At 46.6% G+C, this 16,070-nt stretch overlaps 1 protein-coding gene across 4 annotated transcripts in view; it reads left to right on the top strand.

Moving 5' to 3' along the window:
* PROM1 (prominin 1) overlaps window positions 1-15,193 on the top strand; it is a 123,538-nt gene extending 108,345 nt beyond the window's left edge. For 3 of the 4 annotated variants that reach the window (XM_027545078.1, XM_027545077.1, XM_027545079.1), the window contains 7 exons: window positions 2,276-2,329; window positions 2,927-3,007; window positions 3,113-3,181; window positions 6,833-6,925; window positions 12,333-12,463; window positions 12,945-13,022; window positions 13,440-15,193. In XM_027545078.1, the coding sequence (XP_027400879.1) occupies window positions 2,276-2,329; window positions 2,927-3,007; window positions 3,113-3,181; window positions 6,833-6,925; window positions 12,333-12,463; window positions 12,945-13,022; window positions 13,440-13,494 (561 nt within the window). In that variant the 3' untranslated portion in view covers window positions 13,495-15,193. The remainder of the gene's footprint in view (window positions 1-2,275; window positions 2,330-2,926; window positions 3,008-3,112; window positions 3,182-6,832; window positions 6,926-12,332; window positions 12,464-12,944; window positions 13,023-13,439) is intronic. The other variant, XM_027545081.1, reaches the window with a different exon arrangement.
* The last annotated feature ends 877 nt before the right edge of the window (window positions 15,194-16,070 follow it).

The raw sequence follows: 16,070 nt of genomic DNA, 5'->3' as shown, positions 1-16,070 counted from the left end.
GTGATATGTTTGCGTCTCACACGCAGGTCAAATTCAGTTAACCTCAGGCTAAGAAACAGAGCGATTTTTAAAAGAAATGATAGTAGCTGGGCTTTGAAGAGGACACATTTTCAATGTTCACACCTCCTTTTCTTATCTGTGTGTGAACAGCTTAAATGCGTGGTTGCCTCCACCTGTTTTGCTCTCATTTTTCACGGCCTTAAAAGGCTCCCCTAAGCCATGCAGGTGGTAAAGTGCTGGACTCGGTCTTCCTAGTTTATTCTTACCAAGCTCTCCGTGTTCACACCTTGCCACGACATACGTGATGGCAATGCGACATCTTTTCCGTCTGCATTTAGCTCTACTCCGTGTTCCCTTTGTCTTCCCTCCTCTCTTCCATCTGACTTTCTCACTTTTCTCTTCCTTTTTTTTTTTGGCTATGAATAATTAATTTTTTAAAAATTGGGGTATCATTGCTTTGGGCTTCCCTGGTGGCTCAGAGGTAAAGAATCTGCCTGCCGATACAGGAGACATGTGTTCCACCCCTGGGTTGGGAAGATCTCCAGGAGAAGGAAATGGCAGCCTATTCCAGTATTCTTGCCTCTGAAATCCCATGGACAGAGAAGCCTGGAGGGCTACAGTCCATGAGGTTGCAAAAGGATCAGACATGACTTAGCGACCGAACACCAACAACAATAGTTGCTTCAGAGTGTTGTGTTAGTTTCTGCTCTACAGCAAGGCGAGTCAGCCGTCCCTGTCTATATATCCCCTCCCTCTTGAGCGCTCTGCCCACCCACTCCCATCCCACCCATCTAGGTCACCATAGAGCACTGTGCTGAGCTCCCCGTCTATACAGCAGGGAGCTATCTACTTCACACACCAGCCATCTATTTTACCCATGGTTGTGGGTTGTATATTTGTCAGTCTTCCTCTCTCAATTCCTTCCTTTCTTTTTATTCTCACTACCCACTGGCTTCTTTCTTAAATGCCAGAAAGGAAGCAGAGAAGGAACATAAGCTCTTGACATGTCAACCTGATTTCAAGTCTTGCTTCTGCTTCTCCCAAGACTGGTAGCTTTAGTTTTTCTTGTTTAAAAGCAGGAGGAGGGGTCCTTGCCTCACTGTTACCTGGCTCTTAGAGATGAAGGATCTGACATCCCAGAGGGACTCTGCAAACAGGAGCTGTTATTATTATGCTTGATGTGTGCTTGGGGCGGGGGGTCATGTATGCAGTTGCCAGGGGAACCAGCTTCCAGAGTCAGCCTGCTCAGCTTTGAAGAAGCTTATTCGTTGGCTTGACTCTGACTTTAGAATCTTCTGGAACCAGTTTTTATCATCTCTCTCTTCGTGTTCCCTCTTGACTTTCTAATTCACAAAGTCCTCCAGAATTTTCTTCATTCGGGTTTGGGCTCATCACCGTTCTCTTTGTGCTATACTTTATGCCCTGCACAAATTTGTTAACATTTTAAATTTGTTTGGACATGTCCCATAAATGCTTTCCTTCAAGTAGACACAGGCTTCCTTGGCCTTTGCGGAGTTGTGCTGACCTACAGTTAGGCAAGCTGTTCTATAGATATTGACCTATGACCTAAACCAGGGCTTTGCAAACTGTAGCCCCTGGACGCCCCCCAGCCTGCTGCCTGATTTTTACTTGATTAATTAATTAGTTTTGGCCACGGCCTGTGGCTTTTGGGATCTTATTTCCCAGCAAGGGATCGAAGCCAGGTCCCCAGCAGCGCAACTGCGGAGTCAGAAACACGGGGCTTCTAGGGAATGTCCCTCCTGCTGCCTGTTTATTAGAAGCAAGGCTCTCCTGGAGCAGAGCCTGGCCCGTCCTGTGTACAGATGCCCTGTGGTTGCTCCCAGCTACAAGGGCAGAGTGGAGAGATTCGGACAGAGCGTGGTCCCCAAAGTCGAAAATACTTCTTATCTGGCCCTGAACTGATAGAGTTTGCCAACCACTCATCTAAACCAGGCAAATGAAGCCACTGTTGTGGGGCAGGTTTTACTCTGAACAACCCACCTCAGAAGGGTCGTGTGGCTCTGTCACACGTGAGTAACTGCCCATCAGAGCTCCAGAAGATGTATTCTGGTTTTCTTCTTCAAATTTTCTTATACCCAGATACGTGAGGTGCATATCGTTCCCCGTGTCTGGTGTTTTTTTCTTGAATGAAACTGTCACAGAGTAAGGTCAGATTTGATGGCTGACTTGGCGTGGGGGTGCGGGGGCAGGGGGTGGACACAAGGATCATGTGATCTTCTGGTTTCACTTACTGGGAAATACGCTTGTTCACTAGAACGCCATGCACCAGCAAATGAAGGGGCTTCAGTACAGGACCAGTGGACTGAAGGTAAGGATGTGTTTCCCTTCTCTGTCTTGGGGTCTTGTTACAAAAGTACACGTGGACTTTCAGTGGTGTTGGGTCTTATTGGCAGTTGGCAGTTATTTTAAGTAAAATCAAGCCTCAGTTATCCACCCATTTGAAACACCGGACTGGGTTTCCCCGTCCTCCCCTTTCTAAAAGACTTCTGTAAGCGCAGACTGCATCCTGGCACATCGTCATCCGCTCAGCGGGAAGCCGTGTGTGGGCGTGGGCGGTGCGCATGTGGGTGGCCGTGGGCCACCCTCACAGAGACACTGCAGCGCCACAACAGCCTCCTAACCTCACGGCCTTCTGCCCACAAGCTTCCATTCTCACTGGGAAACCGGCACAGGGCGAGCCCAGCCACATGCCCTCTGCCAGGTTCATCATGGAGTGGGGACGCACACCCATGCCCTGGGAGCCAAAGCCGGGAGGGCATCACTGACCACGAACTGCTAGTACAGTCTCCACTGGCAAGTCAGGGTGCTCTGGGGCTGCGTGAGCTGTGTTTGCATCGATACACAAACTGTCTGATGAAAGCCCTGTGTCTCTTGACACCGTGTCTCCTGTTGCTGTGTTTTGCAGGTCAGAGTGTCCACCACCATTTTCTTTTTGAATTCTACCCAGGACTTTCTCACCAGCCAGCTGTCTGAAGTTGTTGTTGAAGTAAGTTGTCATACCGGGAGGGGGGTGTGCAACCACAGCCTCGTGCTTCCCTAGGGAGTGGTGGAGTCATTCTAACGGTCTTGTCGCTCTTTGATGTCTTTCCAGGAAAGTAAGCAGTTCGGGAATAAGATAATAAGCTACTTTGAACGTTATCTGCAGTGGGTCGAGATGGCCGTAAGTGGCGTGTCTTTGATGGACCTAAGGGGGCTGTGTCTGGGGACAGTCATTTTCTAGGATAACACCAGGATTCAGAAATTAGACAGGAGATAAGTAAACCTTGAGCCTAGGGGCCACGAGTGGAGGAAACCATAGGAAGTCACCCCAGCGCTGCCCACCCTGGGTGTCTTCCCGGGGCCGCGTCACGGACGGCTGACCCCCACATCCTACACCCCCACCCCACCCCACCCCGGCTCCCTCTGCTCCTTGCTCTAGGAATGCTGGCCACCTCCACTGTCTCCCTTGCTGAACCATGAGCTCCTTACTGTCGGGGCCATTTGCAGCTGTGGTTTGTCCACGCCTTGGGCAGCACTGAACCTGCAGTTCACACGTCATTGGTGTATTTGTGGACTCGGTTCTTAGACAACAGGAGTTTTATTTTCTCAAGATTCTGAAGGCTGGAAGTCCAAGTTCAAAGTGTGGGCATGTTAGTTTCTTCTAAGGCCTCTATCCGTGACTTCTCCTGTGTTTCCACAGAGTCTCCCCTCTGCATGAGTCTGTGTCCCAATTTCTTCTTCTTTTATTTAATATGAAGAGTGGTCCTGCTGGATCAGGGCCGTCTTAGCGACCTCACTGTAACTGAATTGCCTCTTCCAAGACCCCTTCTCCATATATGCTCACATTCAGAGGTACAGGGAGCTAGGATTTACCCTGGGAATGCGTTGTGGACAAAAGTCAGTCCACAAAACTGGATCTCCATGAATCGGTTGGTCGAGAGACGTCGAGGAGCAGAGTGAAGTTTCCAGCGGCTCACGTTGCTCCCAGCACACGGCCAGTGGATAACTTAGCATCTCACAAGTGCCTTTTGTCACCTTGGGCTCTGGGCCCGTCCCCACCGAGGACTGTTCCACAGGGGGTGGGGCTTACAGCTGAGTCACTGGGGGAGGGGCGGCCGGCCAAGAGGAACCCCAGGAAGTCTAGTGAGGCGGGGAGACTTAGGCCACCCTGAGCAACCAGGAGCCCTTCCGGCTCTGCTCCCAGCCCTTCACTGTCGGAGCGCCCTCCTCCTGCTCTCCTGACTCACCCCGCATCCCAGCCTCAATCTGATTCCAGGAAACCTTCACCCCTCTCTCTACATGATGCCCTGGGCGTGTCACACCTCCTCCTCCCCAGGGCCCCACCCTCTAGACCAGCCACCCGCCTCTCTTCCAAAGCCCAGCTTCCTGAGGTCTCCGCTGCCCCCCACACCCGCCCCCCAGAGCTGAAGCCCTCGGGATCTGCTTGGTGCTGGCCCGCCGGGCACACCCAGGGTAGGCAGGGGGGTCAGGACTGCACTGCCTTCACCACCATCGCCTCCTTGCGTCTCCTCACTGGACAAGGGACCGCACGGCGGTCACACGTAATCCCTGGAAGATGAAGTTATTTCCACGTCATGGCGAGTGTCCTTAGTGCTCCTGAAAACATGGGGGGGTGTAGTTTTTTCGAATTCAGGTTCCTTCTTTTCCAGATATATGTCCGGGAGTGGGGTCGCGAGACCAGACGGTAGCTCTGTCTTTAGTACTGTCTTCCGTACTGTTCTCCACAGTGGCTGCACTGTTTCCATCCCCAGCAACAGTCCAGGGCGGGCTCCCTTGGCCCCACGCCCTCCCCAGCACTTATTATGTGTAGACTTGTTGATAACGGCCATTCTGACTGGTGGGAGTTAATAGCGCATTTGCAGTCTTGATTTGCATTTCTCTACTAATGAGAAGTGTTCAGCACCTTTTCATGTGCCTGTTGTCCATCTGTATATCTTTTTTGGGAAAGTGTCTATTTAGGTGTTCTGCCCATTTTTTGATTGGGTTGTTTGTTGTTGTTCTTTTGGATTGAGCACTGCAAACTTATTTTGGAAATTAAGCCATTGTTGGTCACATCACTTGCAAGTATTTTCTCCTATTCCATGGGCTGTCTTTTCATTTTGTTATGGTTTCCTTTGTGGTGCAAAAGCTTTTAAGTTCAATTAGGTCTCATTTGTTTATTTTTGCTTTTGTTTACATTACTCTGAGCCTCAGAGTCTAAGGAAATGGATCCAAAAAATATTGCTGCGATTTATGTCAGATGGTCCTGCCTAAGTTTTCCTCTAGGTATTTCATAATATCCAGTCTTACAATTGGGTCGTTAATCCATTTTGAGTTTACTTCTGTATATGTTGTTAGAGAATGTTCAACTTTCATTCTTTTAGGCCTAGCTGTCCAGTTTTCCCAGCACCCTAGTTGAAGGGATTGTCTTTTCTCCATTGTGTATTCTTGCCTCCTTTGTCATAGACTCTTTCACCTTAAGTGGTGGGATTAATTCTGGACTTTCTGTGCTATTCCACTGGTCCATATGCACCCTTCCCCCAGTTTTTTTAAAACTAACTAACTTTGAAAAAGCCTATAAAGAGAGTATACAGATTTGTTTGAGCTAGGAGAAACATAAGGTTATTAATAACATGAGTTGCCTTGTCATGTAAAGGTGGACGATAAGGGGGAGGTCAGTCAACCAGTAAAGCAAAGGAAATAAGACACACCCCTGCCCTGAAGAGCTATCTAATAGCTTAGTGTACTCACTCCAGAGGTTTTTGAGCGAATGAATATAGTTTTCTTAATCTGATGGGATTGGGGCATCTGTCTGTGATTCATTAAACTTGTTTACTCTAACCTCAGTAATGAGTACCTTATTTTCTGTCTTCTTAGACTGGGTCTGCAGGCAGGTCTTGCCCGTTTTGTAAATAAAGTTTTATCGGCACACTGCCACACCCATTTGTTCCTCTGTGGTTGTTTTCACCCCACCGTGGCCGAGTGGAGCAACAGATATGTCTCTGCCTAGCCTGCAGAACCTAAAATATTTACATTCTGGCCCTTTGTAGAAAAAGTTGGCCAACCCCTGTTGTAAAACATACATGTATTCATTACTTAACTTTCCATTTTCTTCCCACATACTTTGTCAGATTATGAAGGGGTCAGGTAAGAAATTCAGACTGAGACATTGTGCTGGCCACGTGTACTCTTTAATTCTCTCCAGAGTCTACCCAGTTGGGTCTGACTATTCCAAATAACAAGTGTTGTTTTTTAGCTGCTTAGTTGTGTCTGACTCTTTGGAACCCCAAGGACTACAGCATACCAAACTCCTCTGTCCTTCACTATCTCCTGGAGTTTGCTCAAATTCATTTTCCCTTGAGTTGGTGATGCTATCTAACTATCTCATCCTCTGCCACCCACTTCTCCTTTTTTTCCTGGAGGCTTCCTTGGTGGCTCAGTGGTAAAGAATCCACCTGCCAATGCAGGAGACACGGGTTCGATCCCTGGGTCAGGAATATCCCCTGGAGGAGGAAATGGCAACCCACGCCAGTATTTTTCCCTGAGAATTCTCATGGACAGAGGAGCCTGGTGGTCTGTAGTCCATGGAGTCTCAAAGAGTCCAACACAACTTAAGGAATAAACAAATAACAAACGAGGGAACTGAAAACCGAGGCTCAGAGAGAATTGGGGTCTTGTTTTCGAGTACATGCTTTCACGTGTCGTAGAACTCATCCATAGAACCAGCTCTCAGCTCCTTATCCAGGGGGCCTGGAGATCCAGAGCTGAACGTTGTGTGGGATTGTGTGGGTGTGGCTCCATCAAAGTTTGCCTATGTCTCTTATGTCCATAGATCACCCAGCAATTTGCAGCCTGCAGACCGGTGGCCACTGCTCTGGATTCGGCTGTTAACGTCTTTCTGTGCAGCTACATCGTCGACCCCCTGGTAAGAGTTTCATCTTTCGAAGGAAGACACAATGATGCTTTCCCCGAATGATGGTTCATGCTATAACAGAAAACAGGCTCCTGGAGCTCCAGGAGGCCCAGTGGAAAAAGACTGTTCCTGATGCAGCGGCCATGGTTTCGGTGCCTGGCTGTGGAACTGAGATCCTGCATGCTAGGCAGCCAAATAATGGTAATAGTAAAGGAAAAAATTTAAAAAGAGAATAATAGGCTCTGCTTGGGTCTGTTACAGCCGTAGAATTCAAGACCTAAGATCTAAACTGTAGATGAATTTGTTGTGATACAAATAGTCCTCCTGCTTATCTTCATTCCTTGGTAGAATTTTATATACAGAAGTCAGGAGACCCCCATGAAGAAATCTTTTTGTTTGGCCGCACCATGCATCATGTGGAATCTTAGTTCCCCGACCAGGGATGGAACCCACATGCCCTGTGGTGGAAGGCAGATTCTTAACCACTGGACCACCAGGGAAGCCCAAGAAAACTCTTCATTTGTCTGAAATAATTAGAAAGGGACATCAGTGGTGTGCAGATTGCCAGTATTTCCAAGGACTCTTAGTGAAGCTCTATATGTAACCCTAGAACTGCAGCGAAGTTAGTTTAATTGGTGAGTGAGCAGCCCTTTGAGATGCTCCCATTGGGCCGGTGAGTCGAGGTTCATCAGTTTTATTCCTGGCTCCGGATCACTCCTCGATGTACACCGATGTCTCCACGAGTCCATCCTCTGCCTCCTTTCACTGAAGGCACCTCGGTGGCTGGCCCAGGACCACTTAATACCACTGGGTCCTTGACATTACCCACGAGGCCCTGCATGACTGGCCACACCTGTACCCCTGCATCACGCTGTTGACTGCTCCAGACACTCTTGTTTTCTTTCATTTCTTTAAAAGCATCTGTACCTCCCCACCTCAGGGCCTGCCTGTGTCACTTCCTCTGCCTGGAAACTAGACACAGGTTCGCTTTCTCTCATTCTTCCCCTCCAGACCTCTACTCCACCTAGCTGACGCCTCTAGGTCTTAGAATATAATGGCTGAGAACACGGACTCTGAATTCAAATTCCAGCTCTACATTTCCTGAACTCTGTGACTTGGAAAAAATGATTGAACTTTTCTGAGCTTGTTTCGATGCTTCAGAGGGAGATGATATGGAAAGCCCTTGACACTTTCCCTGGTACACTAACACACTGCATAAATGTTCACTATTATTAGCTGAGCTGAGGTTCAGTTTTCAGATCTCAGCTGAAATATATCTTTTTTTTTCCTGGAAGCCTTTTCTGATCTTCCCAACTCCTTGCTTGTTTACACACCCATGGGACTCTCTGCTTTTAGAGATGTTGTGCTGTCTATACTGGGCAGTGGTGTGTCTCTCTGACTAAGACCTGTCCCCTACCACATACACTAGACCTTGACTCCTACAGCACGTGTTTTTGTCACTGCTGCATGCCCGTCATCAGGAGTGGTACCTGGCACAGGCCGTAAGGATGGATTGAGAGCTGCCTGCCATCGTGCATTCACATCACTCCATCCGTCCATCTCCCTGGCCCACGTGTCTCTGCAGGGATGAACCTTCATCCCCGGATGGATGCAGACATCACCCCCCGCCCCTGCCTTGGCCTCCTGGCTACTTCTCTCCTCTTCTGACTTTGTACCCTTGTGTTTGCTGCTTCGAGCCCTTGCTGACGGCTCTGACTGAAGCCCTCATCAGGGCAGCCCTCAGTTAGACTGGCTCATTCCAAGTTGGTCTCCTGGCATCCAGTCTCCACCGCCTGCCTGCAGCCAGTCAAATCACCCAACTAGCAGGCGCCTCTCCCAAATAATTGGGGACCACCGGAAGGGAGACATGGAAGATGCTCAGGAAGACTGTAAGCGAGAGCTTTATAGAAGGTGGTTTAAAGGGGAAGGAAGAGTTCTGACTATTGTCTCTGCTGGGAAAATAGACTCCAGGCTGGCAAACATGTTTGTTTTAATATCTTGATTGTACCCAGAAAGATTGAGGCAGCTTCCAGTAAAAGGTATGATTGTCATAAAGCTCTGCTGCTGCTGCTGCTAAGTCGCTTCAGTCGTGTCCGACTCTGTGCGACCCCATAGATGGCAGCCCACCAGGCCCCGCCGTCCCTGGGATTCTCCAGGCAAGAACACTGGAGTGGGTTGCCATTTCCTCCTCCAATGCACGAAAGTGAAAAGTGAAAGTGAAGTCACTCAGTTGTGTCCGACTCTTAGCAACCCCATGGACTGCAGCCTACCAGGCTCCTCCATCCATGGGATTTTCCAGGCAAGAGTACTGGAGTGAGTTGCCATTGCCTTCTCCATCATAAAGCTCTAAAGACTCTCAAAACAGTGTTGAAAGTGTAGAAATTTACCAATAAAAGAATGTGTGGGAAAGGAGAACAGATTTATTGGAAATTCTGGGCCAAGTGATGGAACCATGTCCGACACTAAGCCTAGCCAGGAACAAAGCAGAAATGCAGTGGCTGAGGTCTAAAGGTCTGGTGGTGGTTTTTTTCAAATGTTTATGTATTTATTTTTGGCCATGCTGGGTTTTCCTTACTTCGCACAGCTTTCTCTGGTTGCAGGGAGCAGGAGCTAATCTTTATTGTTTTGCATAGATGCTGTAGCCCCTCCTGTTGTGGAGGCACAGGCTCTAGGCTCACCAGCCTCAGCAGTTACAACACATGGGCTCAGTGGTTTCGGCTCACGGGCTTAGTTGTTCCGAGGCATACAGCATCTTCCCGGACCAGGGGTCGAACCTGTGTCCCCTGCACTGGCAGACGGACTCCTATCCACTCCTCTCCACCAGTGGGGCGGGCCACTCTAGGGTTCCAGCATTATCCTAAGACAGGGAGGCGGCAGGTGGTAGGTTTACAAAGCACGCCGATGTCAGACACTGGCTGGTGTGTGGTACCCACAGGGCCGTGCAGGTCATACATGGCCGTTGTCAGTTCTGGTTGGTGGGTCAGCTTAATAATGTTGGGTGGCATGCCTGCCAGGGCTAGTGGTGTGGCCTGCAGCCAGCTGGGGACGGGGGGGCCCACTTAAAGGAAGAACCAGCACTTAGCTCCAGGTGATGACGTCCTGGGGGAACCAGGGCTCGGCATTGTGAGGTCTGACTTGAGACTCTCCTGAAAAGATGAAAACCGAGGTCTCTATGTGACCTGTGACTTAGGAATGTTGGCAGCTATCTTTTTTTTTTTTTTTTTTTTTAATTTGCAGCGGGCCATAAGTTTTTTTTTTTTTTAATATTTATTTATTTAGCTGTGCTAGGTCTTTTTCACAGCGCACAAGATCTTTAGTTGCGACATGCAAACTCTTAGTTGAGGCATATAGTGGGATCTAAAAGTTTGTTTATTGAAAAAAAAATTAAAAAAAAAAAGTTTGTTTATTGAAAAAAAGGCCAGATAATATAGGATGCATATGTATATTTTAAGGTGATACAGAATATGTAAAGGAACACTCGAAAATTTTGCCACTGACCTAAGTGGGCTATTGTCTTAATTGTGGTATTTATTTTTTTCATCTTTTTTGCCTGCCTTGAATATGTATATTTTTATAAAAAGGAATTCATTATATTTGTTATTCTGCAGTCTGCTTTTTATTTCAACAGTATATTGTAGAGAGATCTCCATGTCTTTATCTATCGAGCAAAATCATTTTTCATTGTTGTGTAGCAGAATGACACATAGTTTTGAGGGGATAGCCAGAAATCTATTATGTCTGTAATTTAGAGTAAGGAGAGATATTCTGGAGTTTAGAGATACGTCTGTAATTTAGAGTAAGGAGAGATATTATATTCTGGATAAACGGCACAGTCTCTTTCTTATAAAGGATATTAGTTTTCAGGAATTTTGACCCAACCATTTTGAATGGGGTTTAAATGATTCTGGTGGTGTATCTTCCTTTGATGGTTTTTATTGGTTTAAAGTGACTAAATATTTTTGTTGATGGTGGTTGTTTTGTTGATGCGATTCTAGGCAGAATCACAGAATCTTAGAAATGATAAATGATAGCAGAGGGACAAGGGGTTGGAACGCCAAATCTCTGTATTGAGTTTAGTTGAATGAAGTTGACCATCTAGTGCCTTTGAATGAAGTTGCATTTATATTGAAATCAGTTTTGAGATGCCTAGCTAGCTGTTTTGTGTTGAAACGGAATAGTGGTGAATTTTTTGAATCACCACATGTGACTTATGGAATTAAATAAAGCTTTTATCCATTCCTGTTTTTTTGACTCCATAATACTGTCCTTCCACTAGTTTATATTGTAAAGCCACTAGTTAGCAATATTTAAAACACTAGGATTAAAATAGAACATATGATTGCTTTCAATTTAGTCTGAAAGATTGAATCTAAATTTTAAAATCCATGGAAAGCGTGTTGGCCAGTGCCTGCCCTGAGCAATTGCTCAGTAGGTATTAGCTGATTTTGTGTGTGTGTGTGGTAGAATAAACTTTAAAACATTTTTTTAATTAATTTTTTATTGGAGTATAGTTGATTTACAGCGCTGTGTTAGTTTCTGCGGCACAGCAAAGTGCATCTAGTCAGCTGTTTTATATATAGTAGTGTGTATATGCAGAAGGCAATGGCGCCCCACCCCGGTGCTCTTGCCCGGCAAATCCCACGGACGGAGGAGCCTGGTGGGCTGCAGTCCGTGGGGTCACGAAGCGTCAGACACGACTGAGCAACTTCACTTTCACTTTCAGTCCCCTGACCAGGCACCGAACCCGGGCCTCCTGCACTGGGAGCCCGGAGCCTTAGTCCCACCAGGGAAGTCTCAGCAGCTATCTTTTAGAAAATGCTTTAGTGTTGCTTCTCAGAACAGGATTGAATCCAGCCCGTGACTTGTTCAAGATTGGTTAACTTCATCACGGAATGCTGTTGGCAGCCTCGTGTGCACAAAATCATTGCATCTGTTTTCCTCACACAATAATGTCCTGGGAAGAGATGCTATCATCGCACTGTTCAGATGCAGAGCAAAGTCAGAAAGTTTCAGGAGCCACCATCACACGAAAACAGCTCAGAAAAGGACTGGGGCCCGGGTCTGCACGCAGTCGCACGCCTGTGGCCGGCCGCAAAGGGGAGCCACCGAGGAGGGCCCTTCCTAATTGTTTTGGGTCCCTCAGTGCTTAATCTCGCTTCTCCAGCTTTCTGCATCTGTGCTTCATTTATAAAAATAAATACAACAAGAGGATCAATTCCAGATTTTCAGATAGACGGAATGAACTAGAATAATAGGTTAGCCCTTCAGCGGGTAGTTGGCTCATCTGAAGTTCATGAAATTAGAATTCATTAAAAAAAATGCAAAATTAAATTCCCCTCCCCCCAAACCAGTGTTGTTTTTCATTTCTCATCTTTAAGCATCTAATCCTCGTGATTTCCTTTTTCTCCCCCTGCCCCAGAATCTGTTTTGGTTTGGCGTGGGAAAAGCGACCATACTTTTACTTCCTGCTGTCATTTTTGCCGTGAAGCTGGCTAAGTACTTCCGTCGAATGTATTCTGAAGATGTGTATGAGGATGAGCCAGTGAACAAGTAAGAGGCTACGGTGGTTTCTGAGTGGCGCTACCTTCCAAGCACTTGTTAAAAAAGGGCTCTGATGAGGTTGAACTCGACTGCTTTTTAAAGTGGCGGGGGTCACCCCTAATCAGATGTTTCCTTTGTAAAGATTTTCTTACACTTAACTATCTTTCCTCCTGCTTACTCATCTCAACTGTCTTAATCAGCCTTCTTATTTCTTCTTTGCAGTTCCTCTGTCTTGGGGACTTGGCACTTTACTTTGTAACTGTTTTTACTACTTTTCATTCTGACTCCGTGGCCCACCCTTCACTCTGTGCCTAGTGAACTTGTGCTCAAACTGTGTTCATTTTGACTCTGGTCACCTCCTTCTCGACACCTGTTTCTCCTGAACTTGCTTTGTCAGCATCTGTATTAAAGTAAAAATGTGTGTGTGGGGGCGGGGGGTGCAACTGTTGAGCTATAATTGTAATTATCTCCCTTTTTTTGTATTTGATAGGGTTCAAAGTAAACCCAGGGCTCAAACTGTACCCAGGGTTCAAACTGTACCCATGGTTCAAACTGTACCCATGACAAAGTAAGCCATTTTTAAAAGCCATATTTCCCAAGATGAGACTGGGGAGGGCTTTATTATTAGAGAATGAACTTTTAAAATTGAATTAATAATATTAAAATTACATAACTGCAACAGATATACCCAGATAAATATAAAGGTTGTTGCCTCTTAAAATAAGAGCTGGCACAGGGTGAATACTGAAGAAATCCTTGTGGGATGAATGAAAATTGTCTGTTAAATTTATTAATAGATAAAACAGTGGTTTATATCTCTGTTTTTTTTAATGGGAAGGAAATGTAAATATACCTTTTAACTTTTTTTTCTAGCTGTAACAAATTGTTCTATACCTTTTAGATCCATTAAGTTGTCTTTGTAATCCATAATGTAAATTCCTCTTAATGATAACGTGCTGTTTTTGGTGTATTTCTTCTGTTACAGTATAAGACATGCTAATACCCGTTCTCGTGTAGAACAAGGCACACAGACAATTTGAGCAGAGTTTGTAAACAGATCCAACTTGACCAGTTCTTGATCTGCAGCGATTCCAAATGTTGGGAAAGTAACCTCCCTTCAGGCGTTCACAGAGTCCAGTGAGATCACAGGGAATGTGTGCCCAGTGGCCAAAGAGAGGAAAGCACGGGTGTTTTTGTTTTTTGGTTTTTTTTTTTGACAAGTTGTGCTTTTATCATCTGAGCCTTCCATGCAAGTTTAAATATGTAGCACATTTGTTAATTCCCACTTAGCCTTTGGAACAATACAGGAATTTTGGTACATTTCATCGAATGGGAGCTTGGACCCCTTGTTAGAGAACGTTCAACGAGTATCAATAGCAGATATGTGTGTGAACAATAAAAGAATGATTTCACAATTGTGACTCTAATCATTTCATTGCAAAATTGACCCAAATGACAGATGTCAATGAAGTCTCTCTATTATTCTCTTAGGGCGCTGTAACACATCACACAAACCGGTTGACTTAGAGCAACGTCTTCTTCACTTTAGCGGAGGCCGGAAGCCTGAAACCCACACGTCAGCAGAGCTGGCTCTCCCAGGAAGCCCAAGGAAGAGTGTGTCTCGGCCTCTGTCTTCTCCTGGAGCTTTCCCTTGGTGTGTCTGGGTTCTGTGTCTCTCACCTCCTAAGGACAGTGGTCATCAGATCAGGGCCCTTCCTAGGCAAGAACGACTTCATCTTCATTTGCCCACATATGCAAACAACCTATTTTCAAGCATTCACTGAGACCAGTGGACATAAGTTGGCGGGAGGTGGGGGGGGGGGGTGCTTCCCTGGTGGCTCGGTTGTAAGGGATCCACCTGCTAATGCCAGAGACCCGGGTGGGATCCCTGGTCTGGGTAGATTCCCCTCCATGCCATCCAGCAGCTAAGCCCGTGAGTAACTACTGCTGAGCCTACGCTCTCGAGCCTGGGAGCTGCAACTACTGAACCCGTGTGCCGAAACTACTGGAGTCCGCTCGCCCTGGAGCCCATGCTCTGCAACAAGAGAAGCCACTGCAGTAAGAGACGTGGGCCCCACACCTAGAGAGCAGCCCCGCTCGCCCCAGCTAGCGAAAAGTCCAGGCAGCAGTGAAGACCCAGCACGGCCAAAAAAATAAATCAATAAAATTATTTTTTTTTAAAGTGGGGGTGGGGAGAGGATATTATTCAACTTGCATAGTCAGCCAACATCAGTAGCAAGCAGCCAAAGAGACAGAGAAGTGAACACAAAAGAGAGCTGTACCGGACACACAAAAATTAAGGTAAATCACCAAAATCGAGGATGGCAGAAAATAAAAAATGTTATTAGACATGTACAAAACAGTAACTCCTTCCTGTCTTAGTTTTATCTGTAAAGTTTGTCTGTACTTAAGAGCATGTGACTGACAGTGTCAGAGCTTGTGTCAGTCAATTGCTTCTGCATCTGACCCAGTGACGCCCAGACCCCTCTGACTAGCTGGGTTCCTCCGAGGAGAGAGCTTTTTAAAACTACTGATCCTTGGGTCCTCCCCAAAGAGATGCTGACGGATGAGGCTTGAGCACGTGGATTTAAAATTTTTGCCTGGTGATTCTGATGTAAAGCCAAGGTTGAGATATACGGCCTCTGATTAATTGAATCAGAATTTCTGAGATGTATCCCAGGGAATTCTCAAGTGTAACCTGGGTTGAGAGTTACTAATACAGTTTCTACATGCATTTCATCTGATTTATTTATGTGTGTGTGTGTGCGTGTGTGTGTGCTCAGTCATGTCTGACTCTGTGACCCCATGAACTGTTGCCCTGAAGGCTCTTCTGTCCATGAGATTTTCTAGGCAAGAGTACTGGTGTGGATTGCCTTTTCCAGGGGATCTTCCTGACCCAGGGGTTGAACCCACATGTCTTGCATCTGCTGCATTGGCAGGTGGATTCTTTAGCACCAGTGCCACCTGGGAAGCCCAATATATAATATATATATATACACACACTCATCAAATGGGCCATCTTGATTTCCACCTCTGACACTGAACTTCTTGGAGGCTGGAGCTAGCAGACTATATATATCCATTGACCATCTGCACCATCCCAAGCGCTATACAAGACCCTGGGTGGGGTACGGGTGAGCTAACGGACTAGGTCCAGCCTCCTAGGAGCTCTGTCTCAGTGGTGGACACCAAGATGACCCACTTGATGAGTATATGAGACACAGAAGAATGGGGGGTGGGAGTCGAGGGTGGTGGGAATCAGGGGAGGTTTCTTGCAGTTGAATTTCTAAAAAATATATACATTAAAAATCTATGCCACATTTAGCAAGTCTGTTTCCTATGAAGGCTCTGGGCCTTTCACTTGTCCCCTTCATAATCCTCACCGCATCCCCATGAGGTCAGCAGTTTTAGTTCCAATTATAAACTTGATGGTCTGAAGCTTACAGAGCGATTGTGCAGTATGGCCCAGCCCACAGGATCCAGGTCTCCCAGATTCTGCAGCTCCTGGCTCTCAGCACAGGCGAACTGTTACAGAGAACAAACCTGGCTGCTCGTGGGATCCACTCCTTCAGCTCTGATCTTCCTGCTCCGTTGCCTCCGCTTAGTCATGCTGACT

The sequence above is a fragment of the Bos indicus x Bos taurus genome, chromosome 6, assembly GCF_003369695.1.
Source record: "Bos indicus x Bos taurus breed Angus x Brahman F1 hybrid chromosome 6, Bos_hybrid_MaternalHap_v2.0, whole genome shotgun sequence".
NCBI lineage: Eukaryota > Metazoa > Chordata > Mammalia > Artiodactyla > Bovidae > Bos > Bos indicus x Bos taurus.
The sequence above is the reverse complement of the archived record's forward strand: the minus strand, read 5'-3'. Positions and strand labels throughout refer to the sequence as shown.